At 40.9% G+C, this 18,793-nt stretch overlaps 1 protein-coding gene across 3 annotated transcripts in view; it reads right to left on the bottom strand.

Annotated features, from left to right (window-relative positions):
* Positions 1–18,793, bottom strand: part of KIF16B (kinesin family member 16B) — a 372,668-nt gene that overhangs the window by 327,011 nt on the left and 26,864 nt on the right. For all 3 annotated transcript variants that reach the window (XM_056567898.1, XM_056567896.1, XM_056567899.1), the window contains exons 3-7: positions 16,026–16,139; positions 14,090–14,206; positions 7,425–7,522; positions 2,401–2,510; positions 1,955–2,097 (exon numbers count right to left, since the gene is read on the bottom strand). In XM_056567898.1, the coding sequence (XP_056423873.1) occupies positions 1,955–2,097; positions 2,401–2,510; positions 7,425–7,522; positions 14,090–14,206; positions 16,026–16,139 (582 nt within the window). The remainder of the gene's footprint in view (positions 1–1,954; positions 2,098–2,400; positions 2,511–7,424; positions 7,523–14,089; positions 14,207–16,025; positions 16,140–18,793) is intronic.

Genomic DNA, 18,793 nt, shown 5'->3' on the forward strand with positions numbered 1-18,793 from the left:
ACACCTCCTGGCACCTCAGACCCCTTTCAACCTAGGTCAATATGTAGGACCAGGAGATATCCTACAGTACAGTAATAGACGAGTCCATTCAGTCATTAGCTTCCCCAACTCATACTGCCTGTTCCCATCTGCTGTGTGTAGAAGCTAGTCTCTTAGCGTGTGTAATGCAGTCTGATAATGCTCTCCTAGTAATATAATAAAAACAGTACCAGCTTATGCTGCATTATACAAGCAAAAATAAATAAATATATCTCTGGGTGTGCATCTTTATGACATATGAGAAGATCATTAGGACTCTATTCCCCTTTAAGATTTGCTGTGGGCTTACTGTATCATTTACTCATTATTGATGTACGAAGCAAGGCGATATGCAAAGTTATTAACAGAAGTGACGACTTGGTCATAAAAAAAATAATCTTGGGCGGCCTTAGCTGTTGTAATTCTCAGCATGTCATCATCTGTCAGTCCTACATTACAAAATCATTACAGGATCACAGATTGACCAGCGATATTACATAGAAACATCCCTGGGGCCTCAACCGAGCAGCAGACAATTTGGGCAGAGATGTGATTAGCAACGTACAAGTGAATGAACCTGAATGTCAGAGAAATCATTGACTATAGGGATGAGCGAATTGAAGCTGACAAAGTCGAATTCGTTCCTGAATATCATGAAAAATTTGATTCTGAACGAATCTGAATTTCCTTGCGCTTCGAGGTAACTCGCTTAATTCACTACATTTTGTGTGGGCGGGGGGGGGGGGGCTAAAATGACGGCTACACGTGTGAGGACATGGGGCAAGGAAGTCTGGGAAGGCGGGATTACCCTGAATCACATGGCAACATGCAGCCCATCAGCAGTCAGCCAGTCCTGTGATGTCACAGCCCTATATATTCAACAGCCATTGCCAAAGATGGGCATTTCCCGTTTTGCTGAGAGAGCAGAGACTGTGTGCACTAATCACCGTTACTGACAATACAAATCTTTACAGCGGAGAATCCATTCACCTCAAGCCCGCATTCGTTCTGGCTAGAGAGAGAGCAGACACTGTGTGGTCAATAATCAGCATTACTGACTATACAGATCAGCACATCGGAAATCCATTGACCTCAAGCCTGCATCACTGCAGGCAGGGAGAGTTTAGAAGTCGTTTCATAGTCTGCCAATTGAGATCATCACAGGAAGCACTCCCCATTAAAGACTACAAGCAACCATAATGATGGCATGCACATCCACACACTGTCATTGTGCCGCTCTGCGACAGTGATTCTAATAGTGATGCCTCTAATCTGCATGTCATACTGAGTAACAGTATTATTTCACAAACACAGCACACTCCCTATGCGTGTTACAGCACGGCAAAGTGTTCTACACCTCTATTATGGCTCTCTGTAGCCCGGAAATAGCCATTTTGAATAGCGATTTGCCACGAATATATTTGGGTCTAACCAGTGATCATTAGTAACCCTTTTAAAGCAGCGTTTCCCAACCAGGGCACCTCCAGATTGCTTCATTTTGCATCCAGGAAATAAATATTATAAATAATAATATAAATAAAATAATGACAAAGGTGTTCATTGCCTTTAAAGGTAAGATGTTCATTAAGAAACAAGCATATATGTGTAAATACGAGTTCACAAGGTCTTGCCGGATTTTCAAATGAATGGGTAACCACATAAAGAAGGTGAACACATGTAAGTAGTAATAAATTGGTCATTTTTTTTTTTTTTTCTCTTTAGGTAAAGATCAATTAAAAGCAGGAATTTCAAGCTGTTGATAATATTCCTCAATATGATTGTTGATACAGAAAGGAGTCTGCCCCATGAGTATTAGTTTTCCCAGATAACTCCTGTTCTGAGCATATGAGAAAAATATATGTCCATAAGCTAAATTTAATCTTCTCATGTTTGCATACAAACCATACAAACATAGGCAAAATGAGCAGCACAATACCTGAGTGAAGTTAATGGTAAAGATGGCATGTGATCGACTGCTCACGTCATTCATTCCTGTGGCAGCTGTGGTTCTATTGATATTCCCAGCATCCATGAGCTCCTCCACATCACTGTAATTCTGAACTAAGTGCTTGGACAAATCTACAAATCGGAGGTAAAGAGATAAGAGTCAATGAAGCATTTATCAAGAATGCACCCTGTCATTCCATTCATTATGACACTGTGGGGAAACCGCGGAGCACATCTGTTTCCACCAGTGTACTAACTTTCAATAAAGCAGTCGGGTGCATGTTCGACTAATGCTAATACTTCTGTGGGATTTCTAGAAGAAATATCTCAAATCTAGGATTGATGCCCTATCCACTGGGCTCCAGTCTGGAATACCCCTTTACCAAAGAGTGTTTATTTTAAGGCACGATAATGAGAAATAATGCTGATTCATACCTTCAACATATGGACCTTCTTTGGGATGTTCTCGAACACGTAAATTGAAGGTTTTTGATGACTTTCTTCTTAGTAGATCTCTAACTCTTTCATTGTAAATTTCTAGGTAACTAAAAGAAATGACACAAGAAACATAATGAAACCGATACAATGGCCAAGATTGACTAGTTCAATCCTAACAGTTTAGTGTCGGCTCCTGCACCACATTCTTGGCACTCATACCAAAACCAAGTCAGACACTTTACAAGAAGAAACACGAAAACCCCCACAAATTGCATATTTTTTTTTTTTTTCTTAAAAAGATCCCAATACCAAAAGGATATTGCCGTGGTGGTAAACTTGTAGTGCAAAATAAGCAACAAAATACAGCCACCTAAAAGACAATAAAGGGGGACCATAGGGAGAAGGCCCCTAAATATAACATTGAGATGGGAAAACACTCTACAGAACAGCAAACCTAGATTTAATCTAAAATTGATTGAGTGGGAAATGGAAAAGCGCAAGAAACAATATGGTGGACATTCAAGATGGGACAGGACAGACAGATTAGAAAAGGAGAGGAGGGACGAACAGGAACAAATGTAGAGTAGAGGGGGGGGTGTGTGTGGGAAGGGGAGGCAATCAGGGGGAGTACGGTATCCTGGGGAGGACTGGAAGGATAGCCAGTCAAGCCATGTTTTGCTACAGCGATCATTCTCCTCAGGACTCAAGGCCATTAGGCTAGGTTCTCTCTCCCGTTCCGCTATTCTCCCATCATTGCTGATAAAAGGACTATACTAACGAAAGGATGCAAACTGATGCAAATGGATGCCTTTAAAAAGGGTACTCCAGTGGAAAACTTTTTTTAATCAACTGTCAAAAATTAAACAGATGTGTAAATTACTTCTATTTACAAATCTTAATCCTTCCAGTACTTATTATTGCTGAATACTACAGAGGAAATTCCTTTGTTTTTGGAACACAGAGCTCTCTGCTGACATGACCACAGTGCTCTCTGCTGACATCACTGTCCATTTTAAGAACTGTCCAGAGTAGGAGAAAATCCCTATAGAAAACATTGTCAACATCTCTGTCCATTTTAAGAACTGTCCAGAGCAGCATTTGTTTTCTATGGGGATTTTCTCCTACCTTGGACAGTTCTTAAAATGGACAGTGATGGCAGCAGTGAGCACTGTGGTCATGATGTCAGCAGAGAGCTCTGTGTTCCAAAAACTAAATAATTTCCTCTGTAGTACTCAGCAGCTAATAAATACTGGAAGGATTAAGATTTTTTTTTAATAGAAGTAATTTACAAATCTGTTTAACTTTCTGGCACCAGCTGATTTAAAAAAAATTTTTTAAAAATTAAAAAAAAAAAAAAGTTTTCCACCAGGGTACCCCTTTAAGTGGTATCCTGTTGCATCTGTTTTTAATCCATTTGTATCCTCTATTGTCTGTTTTTTTATTTTGGCTGGGTACTTTCTGGTTGCGCACACATCTGAGCATGCTCAAAAGTAATCAAGGATCAAAAACGGATTAGAAAAAAACTGATACAAGATGATTACATTACAGGCTTATCAGTTTGCCATAGACTTCAATGTTAAATTTCATTTAGCCATTTCTAATCAGTTATTTTTGCCGGAGAAAAAAAAAATACTGCATAAAACATCTTTTCTCTGCTAAAAATAACGGAATAGGAACCAAACCAGGGTAAACAAAGGACTGTAAAAAAAATCCCATTGACATCAATGGGATCTATTTGCAGCCATTTGCAAAAGGTTTGAAAAGATCTGAGAATGGGCATGAATTACAGGGACTGACGTTAATGTGAACAAGCCCTTAGTTCTTCCATACGTTGCAAGTCAGCTGTCGCAGGAAGCCAGTCTCCAACAGTGGGAGGGTCAGGGGAACGACATCTACGTGCAATACCTGCTTGGCCACCTGCAGCAAGTCACGCATTAGGGACATTTTATAGGGAGAGTGGGACAAGTTAAACATGAATAGCAAGGTCACCTAAGGCAAGCTCAGGACAGTCGTCCCAGTAACTTCACAGGTCCCAGTAACTTAACAGATGACAGTGGACCAAATCCAGAGAGAGAGGGAAACTGCCACCAAATCTGAGTCAGAGTCAAAATATTCTCAAAATACTACAGATTTATTATAGAAACATACAAAGAAACTTTTTTTTGTATCAACAAATCTGAAAGTGGTCAGAAAAATCCAATAGAATTGTGTAAGTAGTGAAAATTATTTTGCCATTTTTTTTGATAATTTTTCTGTTTGATAGTTTGTGTAAACCCAATCGGGTGTGCTATGTGCCACTTTTTCATGAGACAATAAAAAATAAAAAAGAAGTCAGAAAAGTGTCAATTAGGGAAAAAAACTGCAACAATAGCAGAATAGGGAAAATATATCCTACAGACAACCGCTGTATATGATGTAGATTGCCCCACACTATTTTTTTTTATAAAAGTTTTTCTTTATGAGTTTCTGAAACAATACAAACAAGAAAGATAGAAGAAACCAAAAACAGCCAGCAAAACGACATGATACAAAAGGAACTACTATTGGCCGCCATGAATGTGCATAAAGAGGAACATCAGCACCCAATAGTGTTGTGAATGAGTACCCGATCGCCCCAATAGGCCTATATTTCCAACCAGGGTGCCTCCAGCTGTTGAAAAACTACAACTCCCAGCATGCCGTGAGTTGTAGTTTTGCAACAGCTGGAGGCACCCTGGTTAGGAAACACTGCAACAGACACACACCCAAAGTGCTCTCCCGCTTAACCTCAGACTTCAAACAGAATGTCCCAAATTTCAATCAAAACTTGACATCGAACTTACTCGGCCATAGGCCTAAGAGCTAACCAGCTGAACCAGATGTTATTGAATTTATGAGAGCATTTCTGGCTTAACAGGCATTGTCACCAAAAATAAAAGATTTAATATGTCATAGAGAGACATCAAAAGTTTGGACCAGTCAGAGTTTGGGTATTCAGGCCCAGACTGATCGCAAGAACAAGATGGGAAAAATGCACGCTTAACATGTTCTCTCCCAGCTCTGTCATGTGACAAAGATGATCACATAATATAGGTCTATGGGACAGTCTTGTCACATATAGACACATTTTTCTCCTTATGTAAATAATTTTGTACAAGGGAACGTACTTGTTTACTATTTAAACCCATTGGAAAATGGAGGGTTTATCAGTACATTTTTAGGATAATATTATAACTTTTCTAAAACAGAAAAGGAATAATCTAAAAAAAAAAAAAAAAAAAAAAAAAAAAAAATTTATAAAATAAAAAATATTGGTATAATAGCCAAGTACAAGCCCCCTGCTACTGCCGGTACGCACTGCCAGACATTGATCTTTCGATGGTGACTAAGTCTCCAGGACCTGTTTAGCACCACACTCTGTTTGGCATTGTATTCATATTGGAACCCGGACATTCAGCATCTTGTTAAATCTCATTTAGGCCAAAAATGTACCAGTGACATTGGGAATTATCAACCTGTGTGTTCAGCTCCCCTCAACCCGCGGTTCCAGAGCCACATGCGGCTCTTTTACACCTTTGCTGCGGCTCCGCGAGTCTATCCCGGGTCCCGGTCACCCTCATTCCGGGACAATGGAGTGACCCGGAATGATCTGAGCACGTGAGCTGCCGTCATGGCGTCGTCGGTTTACTTACCTGCCCTGGTGCCATTGGAGCGGAGTCTCTTCTTTCGGGGCCGCGCAGATCCTCACTGTCATGTGACAATGTAACGTCACATGACAGTGACGTCGCCGGCCTGCGCCTCAGTCGAGGAGCGCCGCCGGGAGAGGAACACTCCCTGCGAGGAGCTGGTGAGTATGTAAAGTACATTATTCACTTGACAGCATGGCGGCTGCCGCGGGGTGAGAGGTTAACGCTGCCGCTGCCATGGGGTGAGGGGTTAAGTTACCCCTCACCCCATGGTAGCAGTAGCATTAACCCCCCTCTCCCCAGCCAACCCCAGGCCTGGGCCCCAAAAAAAGCCCACCCCAGGCCTGGGCCCCAAAAAAAGCCCACCCCAGGCCTGGGCCCCAAAAATTATGATTATGATGTATGGTACACTGGGACCCTGAAATATATTTTACATTGTTAAGTGAAAGTCCTTTTTTTCTTCAGATTGACAGCTGACTGCACGATCCTGTATATATAGCATTAAGGTAAGAAACAATATATGCAGTGTTATATTTGTTTTAAATGTCGCAATGGTTTTGCGGTTCCCAGTTAGTTTTTTTCTTCGGAAACGGGTCCAAGTGGCTCTTTTTGTCTTAAAGGTTGCAGACCCCTGTTATAGGGGATTGCCTCTTTGAGAGTACTGTCAATGACAGACATGCTCAGAGACACCTTTTTTTTTACCTTTGCTAAACTTTGCCGACCCTGCGTATTAGACCATGCATAGAGATCTAGAGTAGTGGCCTATTTAATCACATTATTGCTAATCTTTACTCCACTTTAGATTGTCGATACATTAAAGGTCATATTTTAACAAGCACCTTTTTCCCTGCACAACTTACCGTATGTTTCTGTAAATTTTTCTGCTTATTTAGAATACTTAATAAGCAAACTTGGGGGGGGGGGGGTGACATTGGGGGAAGATTCTGACACGGCATACTGCAGTGTTATTTCCTAGATAAATGACAGACACCATGGCAGAACACAATAGATCTAATGAGAAGTCAATGGTGTCCATTGGGTGATGGGTCCAGCATGGCATCGTTTCAGTTATTTATTCTGATGACGGAACAGAATATTAGTAAGGAGAATTTAGATGTGATCACAGCCAAGTCCTTTACAGAAATAGCTATAGGAGAACTGTATGGAACTAAAAAAAATATAAAATAAAAAAAATCATATATAATACCCCAAATTCAAAAAATCTTGTAGCATATATGGTATGTATTTGTGATAATGTAGGGCTGATATAAAGAGTATCTAGTATGCTTCTTACAGTAGGAATACGTGATGAAGAAAAACTTGAAGTTCTACTTCATCTAACTTTTCTACACTTACCTGACTTCTGTACGAAAAGAGGCATCGCCCTTCCTGGTAATGTCAGCGATCCTACTGAACAATCCTTCACAAATCCTGGGTATTAGACCACAATCCCCCTGCAGAAACAGTTTGGATATCAATACCACATATGCCATACAGGTCTACACATTAAACAGAAGGAAACTAAATACATGAAAAAAGTAGATTTAAGAACACCCATGACAATCTAAACAGCTTCTATTAGACCATCCACAGGGGTTGTCGCCCAGATTTTTAGAACCTGAATGGAAAATCTGCTTTGTCATGCATTAATTTACCCTCTATTTCATTTTGACACATATCTAGGCAGATCTGCCAGAAATTGCAACCGCAAAGATAAATAATTGTGCCTTTATTGGTTAATATCCAGAAACAGAAACAGATATTTAAAGGGGTACTCCGCTGCTCAGCATTTGGCACAAACTGTTCCGAACGCTGGAGTCAAAAGCTTGTGACGTCATAGCCCTGCCTCCTCGCGATGTCACGCCCCAGCCCCTCAATGCAAGTCTAAGGGAGGGGGCGTGACAGCCGTCACGCCCCCTCCCATAGACTTCCATTGAGGGAGCAGGAACTAATTTATGCAGGAAAAGTCATCAACTGCTGAGCTGAGAAGTTCATGACGAATTGGATTTACTGTAAGTTCGCTCATCTCTAGCTTCAATACAATAGAAGTGACCCTTACTGTAATACACACAGCACCTACATTACAATGGCAATTATTTCTTTGCAGTGTAAGAGTCTCAGCACGGTGTCCAGGTAAAGTGTGCTGTGCTATATAGGATCATATATATTCATTACATTCAGCAAATCCGAGACTGTAGAAGCAGAAGAAAGAACACTGGACCCTACCGGGCAGACTGAGGATTTTCAGAACAACTGCTGTGTTTTATTACAGGTCTGTGTGATACAGACCATAGCGTTACTGTAACTAATGATGACACAACGGCTGGAGCCATGTCATCTTTTACTCAAGTATAATACAAATATAACAGCTTTGTTCAATGACCGAGAAGAAACAGATTACAGTACAAAGGCTTGAGCCAGGGCCACACCATGACTTCTGCTGCGGATGGGAACCAAATTAAAAGATGCAATTTATGCCCAGTGCACTATTAGGCACAAATAGTATTTTTACTCAATCTGTGTCTAAATAGATTTTACAGGAAAAATGACTGTCAACCTTTTAAGTGATTTTCTTTTGCCATTTGGACTTTTTTTTCTTTTTCTTTTTGCATTTTAAACCATTTCAGACTTTTTTCCATTCATTTTTTGTCAGTTTGTTTTTGTTTTGTTTCTTTGGCTAAACAATGTGCACACCAGTCGTAAAAGGCACCAGTCATGTTAAAAAATATATATATGTTCCAAAAAGCAGATTCCTTTTTATTTATTTTAATGTAAAAATAGACCAAAAATAAAAAAATAAAAAAAAATAAAAAAAGTCCTGTGCAAATATAATTATTAACAACATAAAATTCAACTACACGTGAAACGACTAACTTTTTCTCATTGAATTCAATGTAAGAGAAGTTATCCTCTGAGAAATGAAGTCATCTGATTGGTTGCTATGGGAAACTGCACCACACATACTTAGGGTAGAGTCCCACGAAGAGCATTTGCAGCATATTTCACACCGCGGATGCGCCAATTGCAGTCACAAGAGGGAAGCTACCTGCTGCAGATGGGTAGCTCTGCATGTCCAATTGAAGCAAAGGAAATTTGCCGCTACGAACGGACAGACAGAGCTACCCAGCCAGAGCAGGAAGATTGCTCTTGTGACTGCCGTTGGCACATCCTCAGCGTGAAATATGCTGCAGATGCGCTCCGTGTGTCCCTACCCTTACACAGGTTTTAATAAATCCCGCCCTGTGGTTTAAACACCGCGTTGGGGTAAATTCACCGGCACCATAAATTTCTATTAATGTCCTGTTAATCCGAACAAGGTTTTCCAACATCTAAGTCAGCGTTTGCCAACCAGTGTGCTTCCAGCTGTTGCAAAACTACAACTCTCCGAATTCTAGTTGTAGTTTTGCAACAGCTGGAGTCGCCCTGGTTGGGGAAACAGTGCCTTAGAGCATATCCACACGATGAGGTAGCTTAAATGCAAGTGATCCCTAAAAAAATAGATAAATAAATAATAATACATATTCACATGGAGAAAAACCCCCTTAAAATGCTTATTTTTTTATGTGTAGTTTGATGCTTTTTTTTTTATTAATTTGATTTTTTTTGTGCTTTTATACTGCACAGCAAAGATGGGTCAAAAAACAAACAAACAACACTACCTACATGCACAAAAACCTCTTTAACAGAGTACAAATGGTTTTTGAGATCTCCCATTGATTTCACTATTCAAATAGTACATCTAGAAACCCTGCCAATCTATTGTAGTATTTTCTAAATATACACTGATCTGGTAGGTGGATCCTGGGAAAGGCAAGGTCAGTTCTAAGAAGAAGTGGACTATAAGACATTGTTTTGTCACAATGTACACGTTGTCCAAAGGTAAAGATATACTTTTATTAGTCAGCCAGTAATAAAAGGTTACTTAATACTTCCTTATATATTCTTATACATGTTACCTTCAGAGTTATAACAAAATAAATGCACACTGTACAGAGTAATTCCAGCACCTGAAGAATCATTTTAGATTATTACACAATATTAGAAGTATTAAATAAAACATTAAAATAAAATAATACACCACCATTAGTTATGGTTCTGTGGTAATGTGAAATGCGGTGTATGGGGCAGATGTTGTAGTCCAAGGGCAGATGGTGTTAACCCCTAAATGTTTGTGACGCCAGGGCGTGGTTTTAACCGAGAACTACTCGAACGGTAGCACCGTTAGTTCTAGTTAGGCAGGGCAAATAAGAGTCCAAGGCCAGGTCAGGGTTAATGGTCGCTTTACTGAGGTAGACAGATGGTACAGTCTTCACAGTTAGGCCAGGATCCCAAAAAGGGGACCAGTAACACAAGGGACCTCGCAGCTTGCTGGGACTTGCAGTGGCTTGGACAGACATTAGCACAGCCACGCTGACTATAATAGACTTGACTTGACTGAAGGTAGTGACAGCAGACATAGATTACTTGACTTACTGACTTGTTGCTGTAATTTAAGCTTGAGGCCTCCAGATGTGCTGGACACTGGCTCTGAGACATCTAGACTGGACTTTACCTCAGCAGACAGTGCGGTGGAAGAGCAAGAGAGAGATTGCAGCTCATCCCTTCCTTATAAAGGGGGGCTGAGCAAGGAGCTCATAGGCTAGCTGCGGGTCATCTGGTCACCAGGTGCTAGCTGGGTAACAAAATATGTGACTAACATGTGACAACCATTATCATGTGATCAATAGCCATGTGACCATATCAAAGGTCCTTAACACATAATATACAATTATACAGATTATAGGGGTACAATGCAGGTGAGCCCTGGGGACATGCAGGGACTCAAGCTGATAGGACTGTGAGATGCATATCCCGTACTGGGACATCACAGTTCTGGTTTTCTATTATTCCATGATGAAAATGGTCATGATCATCAATTATCATTTCTTTAACATGTCTGCAAATTTCTTTTTCTTTTATAAAAAAAAATTAAAAATAAAAAAAAATAAAACCTTAGCCACTAGGTGTCTTACTTCTCTGCTGTTCATTGCCTGTTAGGGTAAATCTGTCTCTGGAAGAAAGACCAGGATCAAACAAAAAAAAAAAAAGCAGGTGCCACAGAGAGCCTTAAATGTGTGCATGCACCCTGAACCTTTCTGATTCATCCAGACTACTATACTATACTGTACCTAAAAGGTTAATCCAGGCTTCCAAATTATCCATCACCACTAAAAGTTCTAGGCAGCTGTCCTTTGTGCAAATAGCTTGTCCTCAGAAGCGGTTCAATGCTTAGACCATGGCTGCTTAGGGAAGCAACCAATTTCTTACAATAATGCTGTTACTGTTTTTATTTTTGATCACATAGCACCAATCAAAGCCAGTGCATGAATAACCCCTTTCTTCCCGACTCCACATGTCTTTTATATTATTGTTCTGTAAATTATTCCAACACAGGGCCAGCCTGTTCAGTCCAGTGCACTTTCACCAAGTTAAGTAATGGAAGTGCAGGTATGAGAACTGCTCAAAAACTGTTGAAACTATGAGTATTAGTAAACCCCCCCCCCCCCCCCCCCCCCAGAGCCTTTTCGGTGTTACATACACTTTATGTATCCACTCAATTTAACTTCTTTATACTTTGTAATGTTTTGTCTCAATAGGATATCCAGTGTGGCGGTTACTGTACAGTAATAATTTGCTTATTTTGGCCCAGCAGGGATCCCATCTGTAGTTGCCTCAGTAATCTCTTAAATAATGAATCAGAATCTGTGAGCTTGTAGACTCTTTTGATGGTAGCATTACGTTAATCGAAATAACTCCCTTTACATAATATATTAGAGAAGTGCATTATCAGCAATTATCAGGAACAAAGTTGTAAAAGGTCGGTTTGGCCTTGAAACGCGTTGCTTGTTTTAATAAAAGTTAACTCTTCACACTATGTGCAGCAGAACCATTTGGATTATAATGCTTTAGAAAGGTTAAGTTCACACTGCGTTAGCTGTGTTCATTAGGCTAGGTTCACATCAGTGTTCGGAGCTTTGTTAGCTTATTACGTTATAATGACAGGACTTAGGCAGAGAAAAAAAATGCAATTCAGGTTTTTTTCTCTGTAAAAATAATTATTTGACCTCGGATCTAACAGAACCCTGGCATACCCCATTCAAAATGATGTCTGGTGTCTTAACCTCTGTCCCACCCCAGCTCCATACAGCTGATGTGAACCTAGCCTTAGATGAACAGGTCAGCGGAATCCCGACATATACATCCAAAATATAGCTAGAACAGATGACACTTCGTGGCATCCATCAGATATAGGGTATCATGCTGGATGGTATACCTTCTTTTTTTTTGGAATCCACCGGGATGGAAAAATGCAGTAGTCTGCGCTATTCCATCTAGTAAACCTAAAGTAATCATCCAGAATAGAGGCCAAAATGGCTTCTATCAGGTAAATGTGGCTCTATGGTTCCGTTTAACCTATGCACAGAGAATATTCTGGAGGTTTTCAGATGACTGCCAAATGCAGTGTGAACCTATCCTTAGGAGGCTCTTACTATTCTAATGCACCCCTATTTTTTTTAGCAATCTCGTGTATTGCTTTTATTCAGTTGCAAATACTGATTCATGGACAATTGTTAGGTACCAGCTGTTATATGGAGGGGAATTTTACAATTTGTGTGGTGTGCCCAATCATATCCTGCAAAAAGAAGTATTGTATTTGTATACAACTCCATTTTATGTATTCCCAAGTTTGTGTTATTGCTAGCATTGCTCTAGTCTTGTTGTTAAAGGAAAACTGTCACATATTTTCTCCCGCACTATCCACAGGTATTGGTGGATAGTGCGGGAGACTGATTAAAACGAGCCCTATCTTGGTCTGATCCACGCCGCAGTTGTAGTTTTTATCTCTGTGTATATCCTGCTGTAACTGGCAAAGGCGGGGCTTCTGCGGGCCACTCATGAATATTCATCCCTCCCTCTGGTTAGGAGCGGCGAAGAGAGGGAGAACAGGAGGGATGAATATTCATGAGCGGCACTGATGTCAGTGTCCGTTAGCCCGCAGAAGCCCCGCCTTTGCCAGTTACAGCAGGATATACACAGAGATTAAAACTACAATTGCGGGCGAACGGCGGCACGGATCAGACCAAGGTAGGGCTCGTTTTAATCAGTGTCTCCCGCACTATCCACCAATACCTGTGGATAGTGCGGGAGAAAATATGTGACAGTTTTCCTTTAAAAGGGGTACTCAGCTCCTCAGCTTTTTGAACAAACTGTTCCGAACGCTGGAGCCGGGAGCTCGCGACATCAAAGCCCCGCCCCCTCATGACGTCACACCCTGCCCCCTTATTGCAAGTCTATGAGAGGGGGCGTGAAAGCAGCCACGCCCCCTCCCATAGACTTGCATTGAGGGGGCGGGGTGTGACGTCACAAGCTCCCGGCGCCGGCTCCAGCGTTCGGAACAGTTTGTTCCAAACGCTGAGCAGCGGAGTACCCCTTTAAGAGCAAACAGTGAGGCTGCAATGTACTGGAGTGACAAATTACATACAAAGTATATATGCATATGTAGTATTGATCAATGTTATCTGTAAGTACTTGAAAATAACCAATTCAGACTGTGATGAGGTGGACTACAGTAAAGCTTTACTAATGGATATAAAATATATACACATCATAGTAACAGGTCTTTCATAAAGTTTACTTTATTTTATTGTTTATTTGACAAGCTCTGAATAAAGGATAATGAAGAGGGTTAAAGGGGTACTCCTCTGGCCAGCGTTCGGAAGTAAATGATCCGAGCGCTGTTTTCGCGCTGCAGGGGTCGGCCTAGCCCCTCATGACATCACGGTCATCCCCCCTCAATGCAAGTCAATGGGAGGGGGTGTGACGGCAGTCACACCCCCTCCCATAGACTTGCATTGAGGGGGAGTAGCCGATCCCCGCAGCGCGAAAACAGCGTTTGGAACATTTACTTCCGAACGTTGACCAGTGGGAGTACCCCTTTAAAGAATAATACATAAGTAAATAAAAATAAAAAACTTTCGTACCGGGTTACCCATCATAGTATAGGACTTTCCAGAACCAGTTTGTCCATATGCAAAGACACAGGCGTTATAGCCTTCAAACGCAGACTTAAGGACATCCGTGCCAAGATCTCGGAAAACCTAAAGAAACGAAATGTTAGCAAGCTGAATTATTATTTTTTTATTTTTTTTATTTCTCCATTTACCATTTTTATACTTTTATCTCTCATAGTCAGTTTATCTGGTGGTTAGTAAGACTTTGTGCACTCGGCTGAGCATGTAACATATACAAGCACCGCACACAGGTGCCGAGCTGAACAGTGTGATCTGTTTAGGGTGAACACAATGGCTATAGAAGGATGTAGGATGCACTAGAATAAAATTAAAAATACATGTGCAAAGTGATAATAATAAAGAGGGCTGTCCCCCGTCAGGGGCTTCTAGACACTTTATTGAAGGTCATTATGGGGACATAAGCGGCTATAGAATTTATGCCATGGAAAAGGTCTCCATGTCCGCCAGGGGTGGAGGTCTTAAGTTGCTCCTGATGGACAGAGATGTGTACTGGATTTTTAGCGTCAATACCAGTTATCCCCATGGTTTAAATTTCTGTAATGATCTGTGTCCCATAATTGATGTGTGTACTTTGTATCTACATATGTGTGTTCCATTTAAAGGGGTATTCCGGTGGAAAACTTTTCTTTTTAAATCAACTGGTGCCAGAAAGTTAAACAGATTTGTAAATTACTTCTATTAAAAAAATCTTAATCCTTCCAGTACTTTTCGCTGCTGAATACTACAGAGGAAATGCTTTTCTTTTTGGAACACAGTGCTCTCTGCTGAATCATGAGCACAGTGCTCTCTGCTGATATCTCTGTCCACTTTAGGAACTGGTCCAGAGCAGTATATGTTTGCTATGGGGATTTGCTCCTTCTCTGGACAGTTCTTAAAATGGACAGACATGTCAGCAGAGAGCACTGTGCTCGTGATGTCAGCAGAGAGCTCTGTGTTCCAAAAAGAAAAGAATTTCCTCTGTAGTATTCCCCAGCTAATAAGAACTGAGAGGATTAAGATTTTTTTAATAGAAGCAATTTACAAATCTGTTTAACTTTCTGGCACCAGTTGAAAAAAGTTTTCCACCAGAGTACCCCTTTAAGTATAAGTAATTTCTGCTTATTATGGCACTATGGTCACACCCCCTCAATGCAAGTCTATGGGAGGGGGTGTGACAGCAGTAACGCCCCCTCCCATAGACTTGCCTTAAGGGGACGGGGTGTGATGTCATGAAGGGGGCGGGGCTATGACCTCACGAGCTCCCGGTGCCGACTCCAGCGTTCGGAACAGTTAGTTCCAAACACTGAGCAGCAAAGTACCCCTTTAAGTTCCATAGCACAGGAGAGATCTGTGCACTATACATTGGGGCACCTACTGGACATGCGAGCTGGTTTCCATCCCCCCTATTTGCCAACTGGCAAGTGAAGAATTTTCATCAAGCAGTAATTTAGTTTGTTGCTACTTTACTCGAAAACTGGGGAGCCTGGCACCACTTTTATGTACAAGCAGGTGCAGTACTTAACATGCAAAATTAAAGAAAAAAAAAAAAAACTTAAAAGAATAAACCCATATTACTAAAGAAGTAGAATCTCTCCCTAAAGGCTTGTAGAACACAAATATTATTCTATTCCATTTCTGTATTTCTTCTCTTGCATTCACAATAAATCTGAAGCCTGAAGCTTGCCAAAATTCCAGTAAAACCCAAGTTCCCCTTCAAACAATAAGCACATTCTGAGAGCAGCTACTATATAAAAGGGCTATCAGTGAATATAAAGCAGCAGCCTCCGCAGTTCATACAGGAAGATTATTGCAGCTTTACAATCCCATTCCACATCAGTACTTCATTAAAATGAAATGCCCAGAAAGAAATAAAGAGAATTGATGGCAGACTCCGAAGACGTCTTACCCGTTCTTGAGACACATAGTTGGGATTTTTACAATCTGCCGAGAAGTAGGAAAAGTCATAGGTGAATATTTTCGTGCGATCTCGACCAGAGTCCCCGGTGACCCCATCAGGCAACTGCACAAAATAAATGCAAAATTAGAGGGATTCATCCGAGGATAAGACATATCACTGCCGCGTTATTTACACACAATATCCCCATATCACCCTCGGCTAAAGGGTTTCAATAGCAATTTCATGAAATCCTAAACTCCCTAGTGGCAAGGATATGATTAATTAACTCAAGGAGAAGAGAAGACGTCTTAGCCACAAGGATTTATACACAGAAACATTAAACAAATTCCAGTTGACAAAGCGAACAGAGAGAAAGCTATTCTACAACCAGGGGATCAGAGCGCTTACAGCTAATGTATGGTTTCTATTCATGACCTGCATAGAAGACGCTAGGCTGAGAAGAACACAAAATGAAGATAAAAAAATATATGATTATTATAATGTATATATTGTTTTATCAGGACTGTATAGTATCACTATCCACTATTTTTGTAGTGGATGTGCCTGGTACTGCAGCTCTCTGTAGCGTATTCCTATTGAAGTCAATGAGACCTAGCTGCTCTAACAGGTACAGCCAATAGTGCAGTGGTCACCAATGTGCCCCAGACCCTTCAATCAGCTTAGAAACCAAGTTTAGAAACCACCATCAGCTTCAGGAAAGCTACAGCTTATTTTATACCCTAACAGCTATCCAGAAGGTGCCTGCAGCTCTTAGCAGCAAATAGAGCTGACAGATTTCCTTGAATATTGATGGCCAATCAGATCAGAAAGGGTCCGACCCACAGTACCTCTTGCCGATCAGCAATCCAATGGGAGCTGTAGTATTTAGCACAAAATACAGCTAAGAGATTCCCTTTAATGTCCTGGAAAATTCTCTGAAAGGGAACATAGTGTATCATAAGCTAAGACGTGAACGGCCTCTATTACCGCTGTCCACTAAAAGCCACAGTAAGCAGCTGCTAAGAAAGAGCAGCAAACTACTATGGACAAAGAGGCTGTGCATATGCTGCTGCAGAGGAATGGTGTGCCTGGTTGCAACATCCCCGGCAATATCAGCTGATAACCAGGGGTTTCATCTGCTGAACCAGTAATGGTCAGTTGATAGTTCAAAGGGGTACTCCGCCCCTAGACATTTTATCCCCTATCCCAAGGATAAGATGTCTGATCGCCATGCAGCACCCGAAGCTCTGAAAGTTATTTTCAGAACGTTTGAGCGGCCATGGACATGACGTCACGCCACACCCCCTTGTGACGTCATGGCCCAACCCTTCATTCATGTCTATGGGAGGGGACATGGCAGCCATCACACACCCCCCCTCCCATAGACATGAATGGAGAGGAGTGCTGTGAAATCATGAGGGGGCGTGGTGTGACATCACGACCCCTGCCACATACCGTTTAGAACGCTGGGTGCTGCACAGAGATTACACGCAGGACCTCCGCAATCAGACATCTTATCCCCTATCCTTTGCATAGATGATAAGGTATCTTGGGGCAGAGTACCCCTTTAAAGGCTATGATACCTTTGTAGAAGTTGTATTATTGCATTTTGTTATTTAGTAATTAAAACATTTAAAAGTCTATGCAGAGAACTGTATGGCCTTCTCGGCTGGCCGGTGAGCAAAGCGAAATGCCGCCTGCTTTCCCGGCTAATAACTCACAATCACCATCAACAACTTTTGATATATCTGATCGACAAGCAATCTTCTTCAGCTAGTGTGTCTAATAATACAATATAAGCTGCTGGATGCCATTCAGTGGTCATTCCGTCAGAGCTGCTCTCTGCTCCATCTGCAGCTTCTCTTTCTGCTCTCATGAACACTAGCATAAAATGATATCTTGAAAAAAAAAAATCAATAAAGCAAAGTTAATATTTACACAGATAACAGTTTAAATTAAAATTTAGATGGGCAGAGAGTGGGGCTGCAGTCCTTGGGCGATTGTAGAGCTGGTCTGACAGAATAAGCTCTGAATTTCATCCAGCAGCTTGTAATGTATTATAAGACACACAAGCTCCAGGAGACAAGTGGCCCAATATTTTTAAATAAAATCAATTTTAAATGTGATAATATACCTACAATGCAATACAGATTGAATGCAAAAGGTGTCCATAGCTTACAAGTCATCTACAGAAACAGGATTTCTTGAAAAGGAAAATATAATTTATCTGCCCAAACAAACAGTAGTAGTATTTCAAGCATGGAATACACAATAGAGGTAACTACCAGATTTAACTTCTTAATGATTTTTTAGTAAACAAGTCCAGTTAAATGCAACAATAGCAAACTTTATAGACTCCCAGCCCAGGATGGTTCTATTCACTGATGATAAATAGAGCTCTCAACACTGAGGAAGAATTAGAAAGTTAGACAACTTTCCATTATACATCCATGGAAAAGCCCCACAGTAAAAGTGAAAAAATAAAAATAAAAAAAAAATAAAAACATAATAATGTAAGCAATTACTATGCTTCAAAAAAAAGTTGAATAAGTATAACTGGCTTTAGCTCAGCTTTCCCAGGGTTGAGAAAGCAAATTCTATATAGTGACATATCCCCAGGCCCCAAATAACTACAAAGCTAAGTAGAATTGCTCTTCAGCACCCTACAGCCATTTTCCCACATTGAGTATTTAGAAGCGGATTCTTGCTGGGCTAGCGCATAGCAATTAGACAAGCAATGATTAAAGCAAGTGCTGTGCTCGCAGCTGTCCAGTTGC

Source organism: Hyla sarda, chromosome 3 (assembly GCF_029499605.1).
Source record: "Hyla sarda isolate aHylSar1 chromosome 3, aHylSar1.hap1, whole genome shotgun sequence".
In the NCBI taxonomy this organism is placed as follows: domain Eukaryota; kingdom Metazoa; phylum Chordata; class Amphibia; order Anura; family Hylidae; genus Hyla; species Hyla sarda.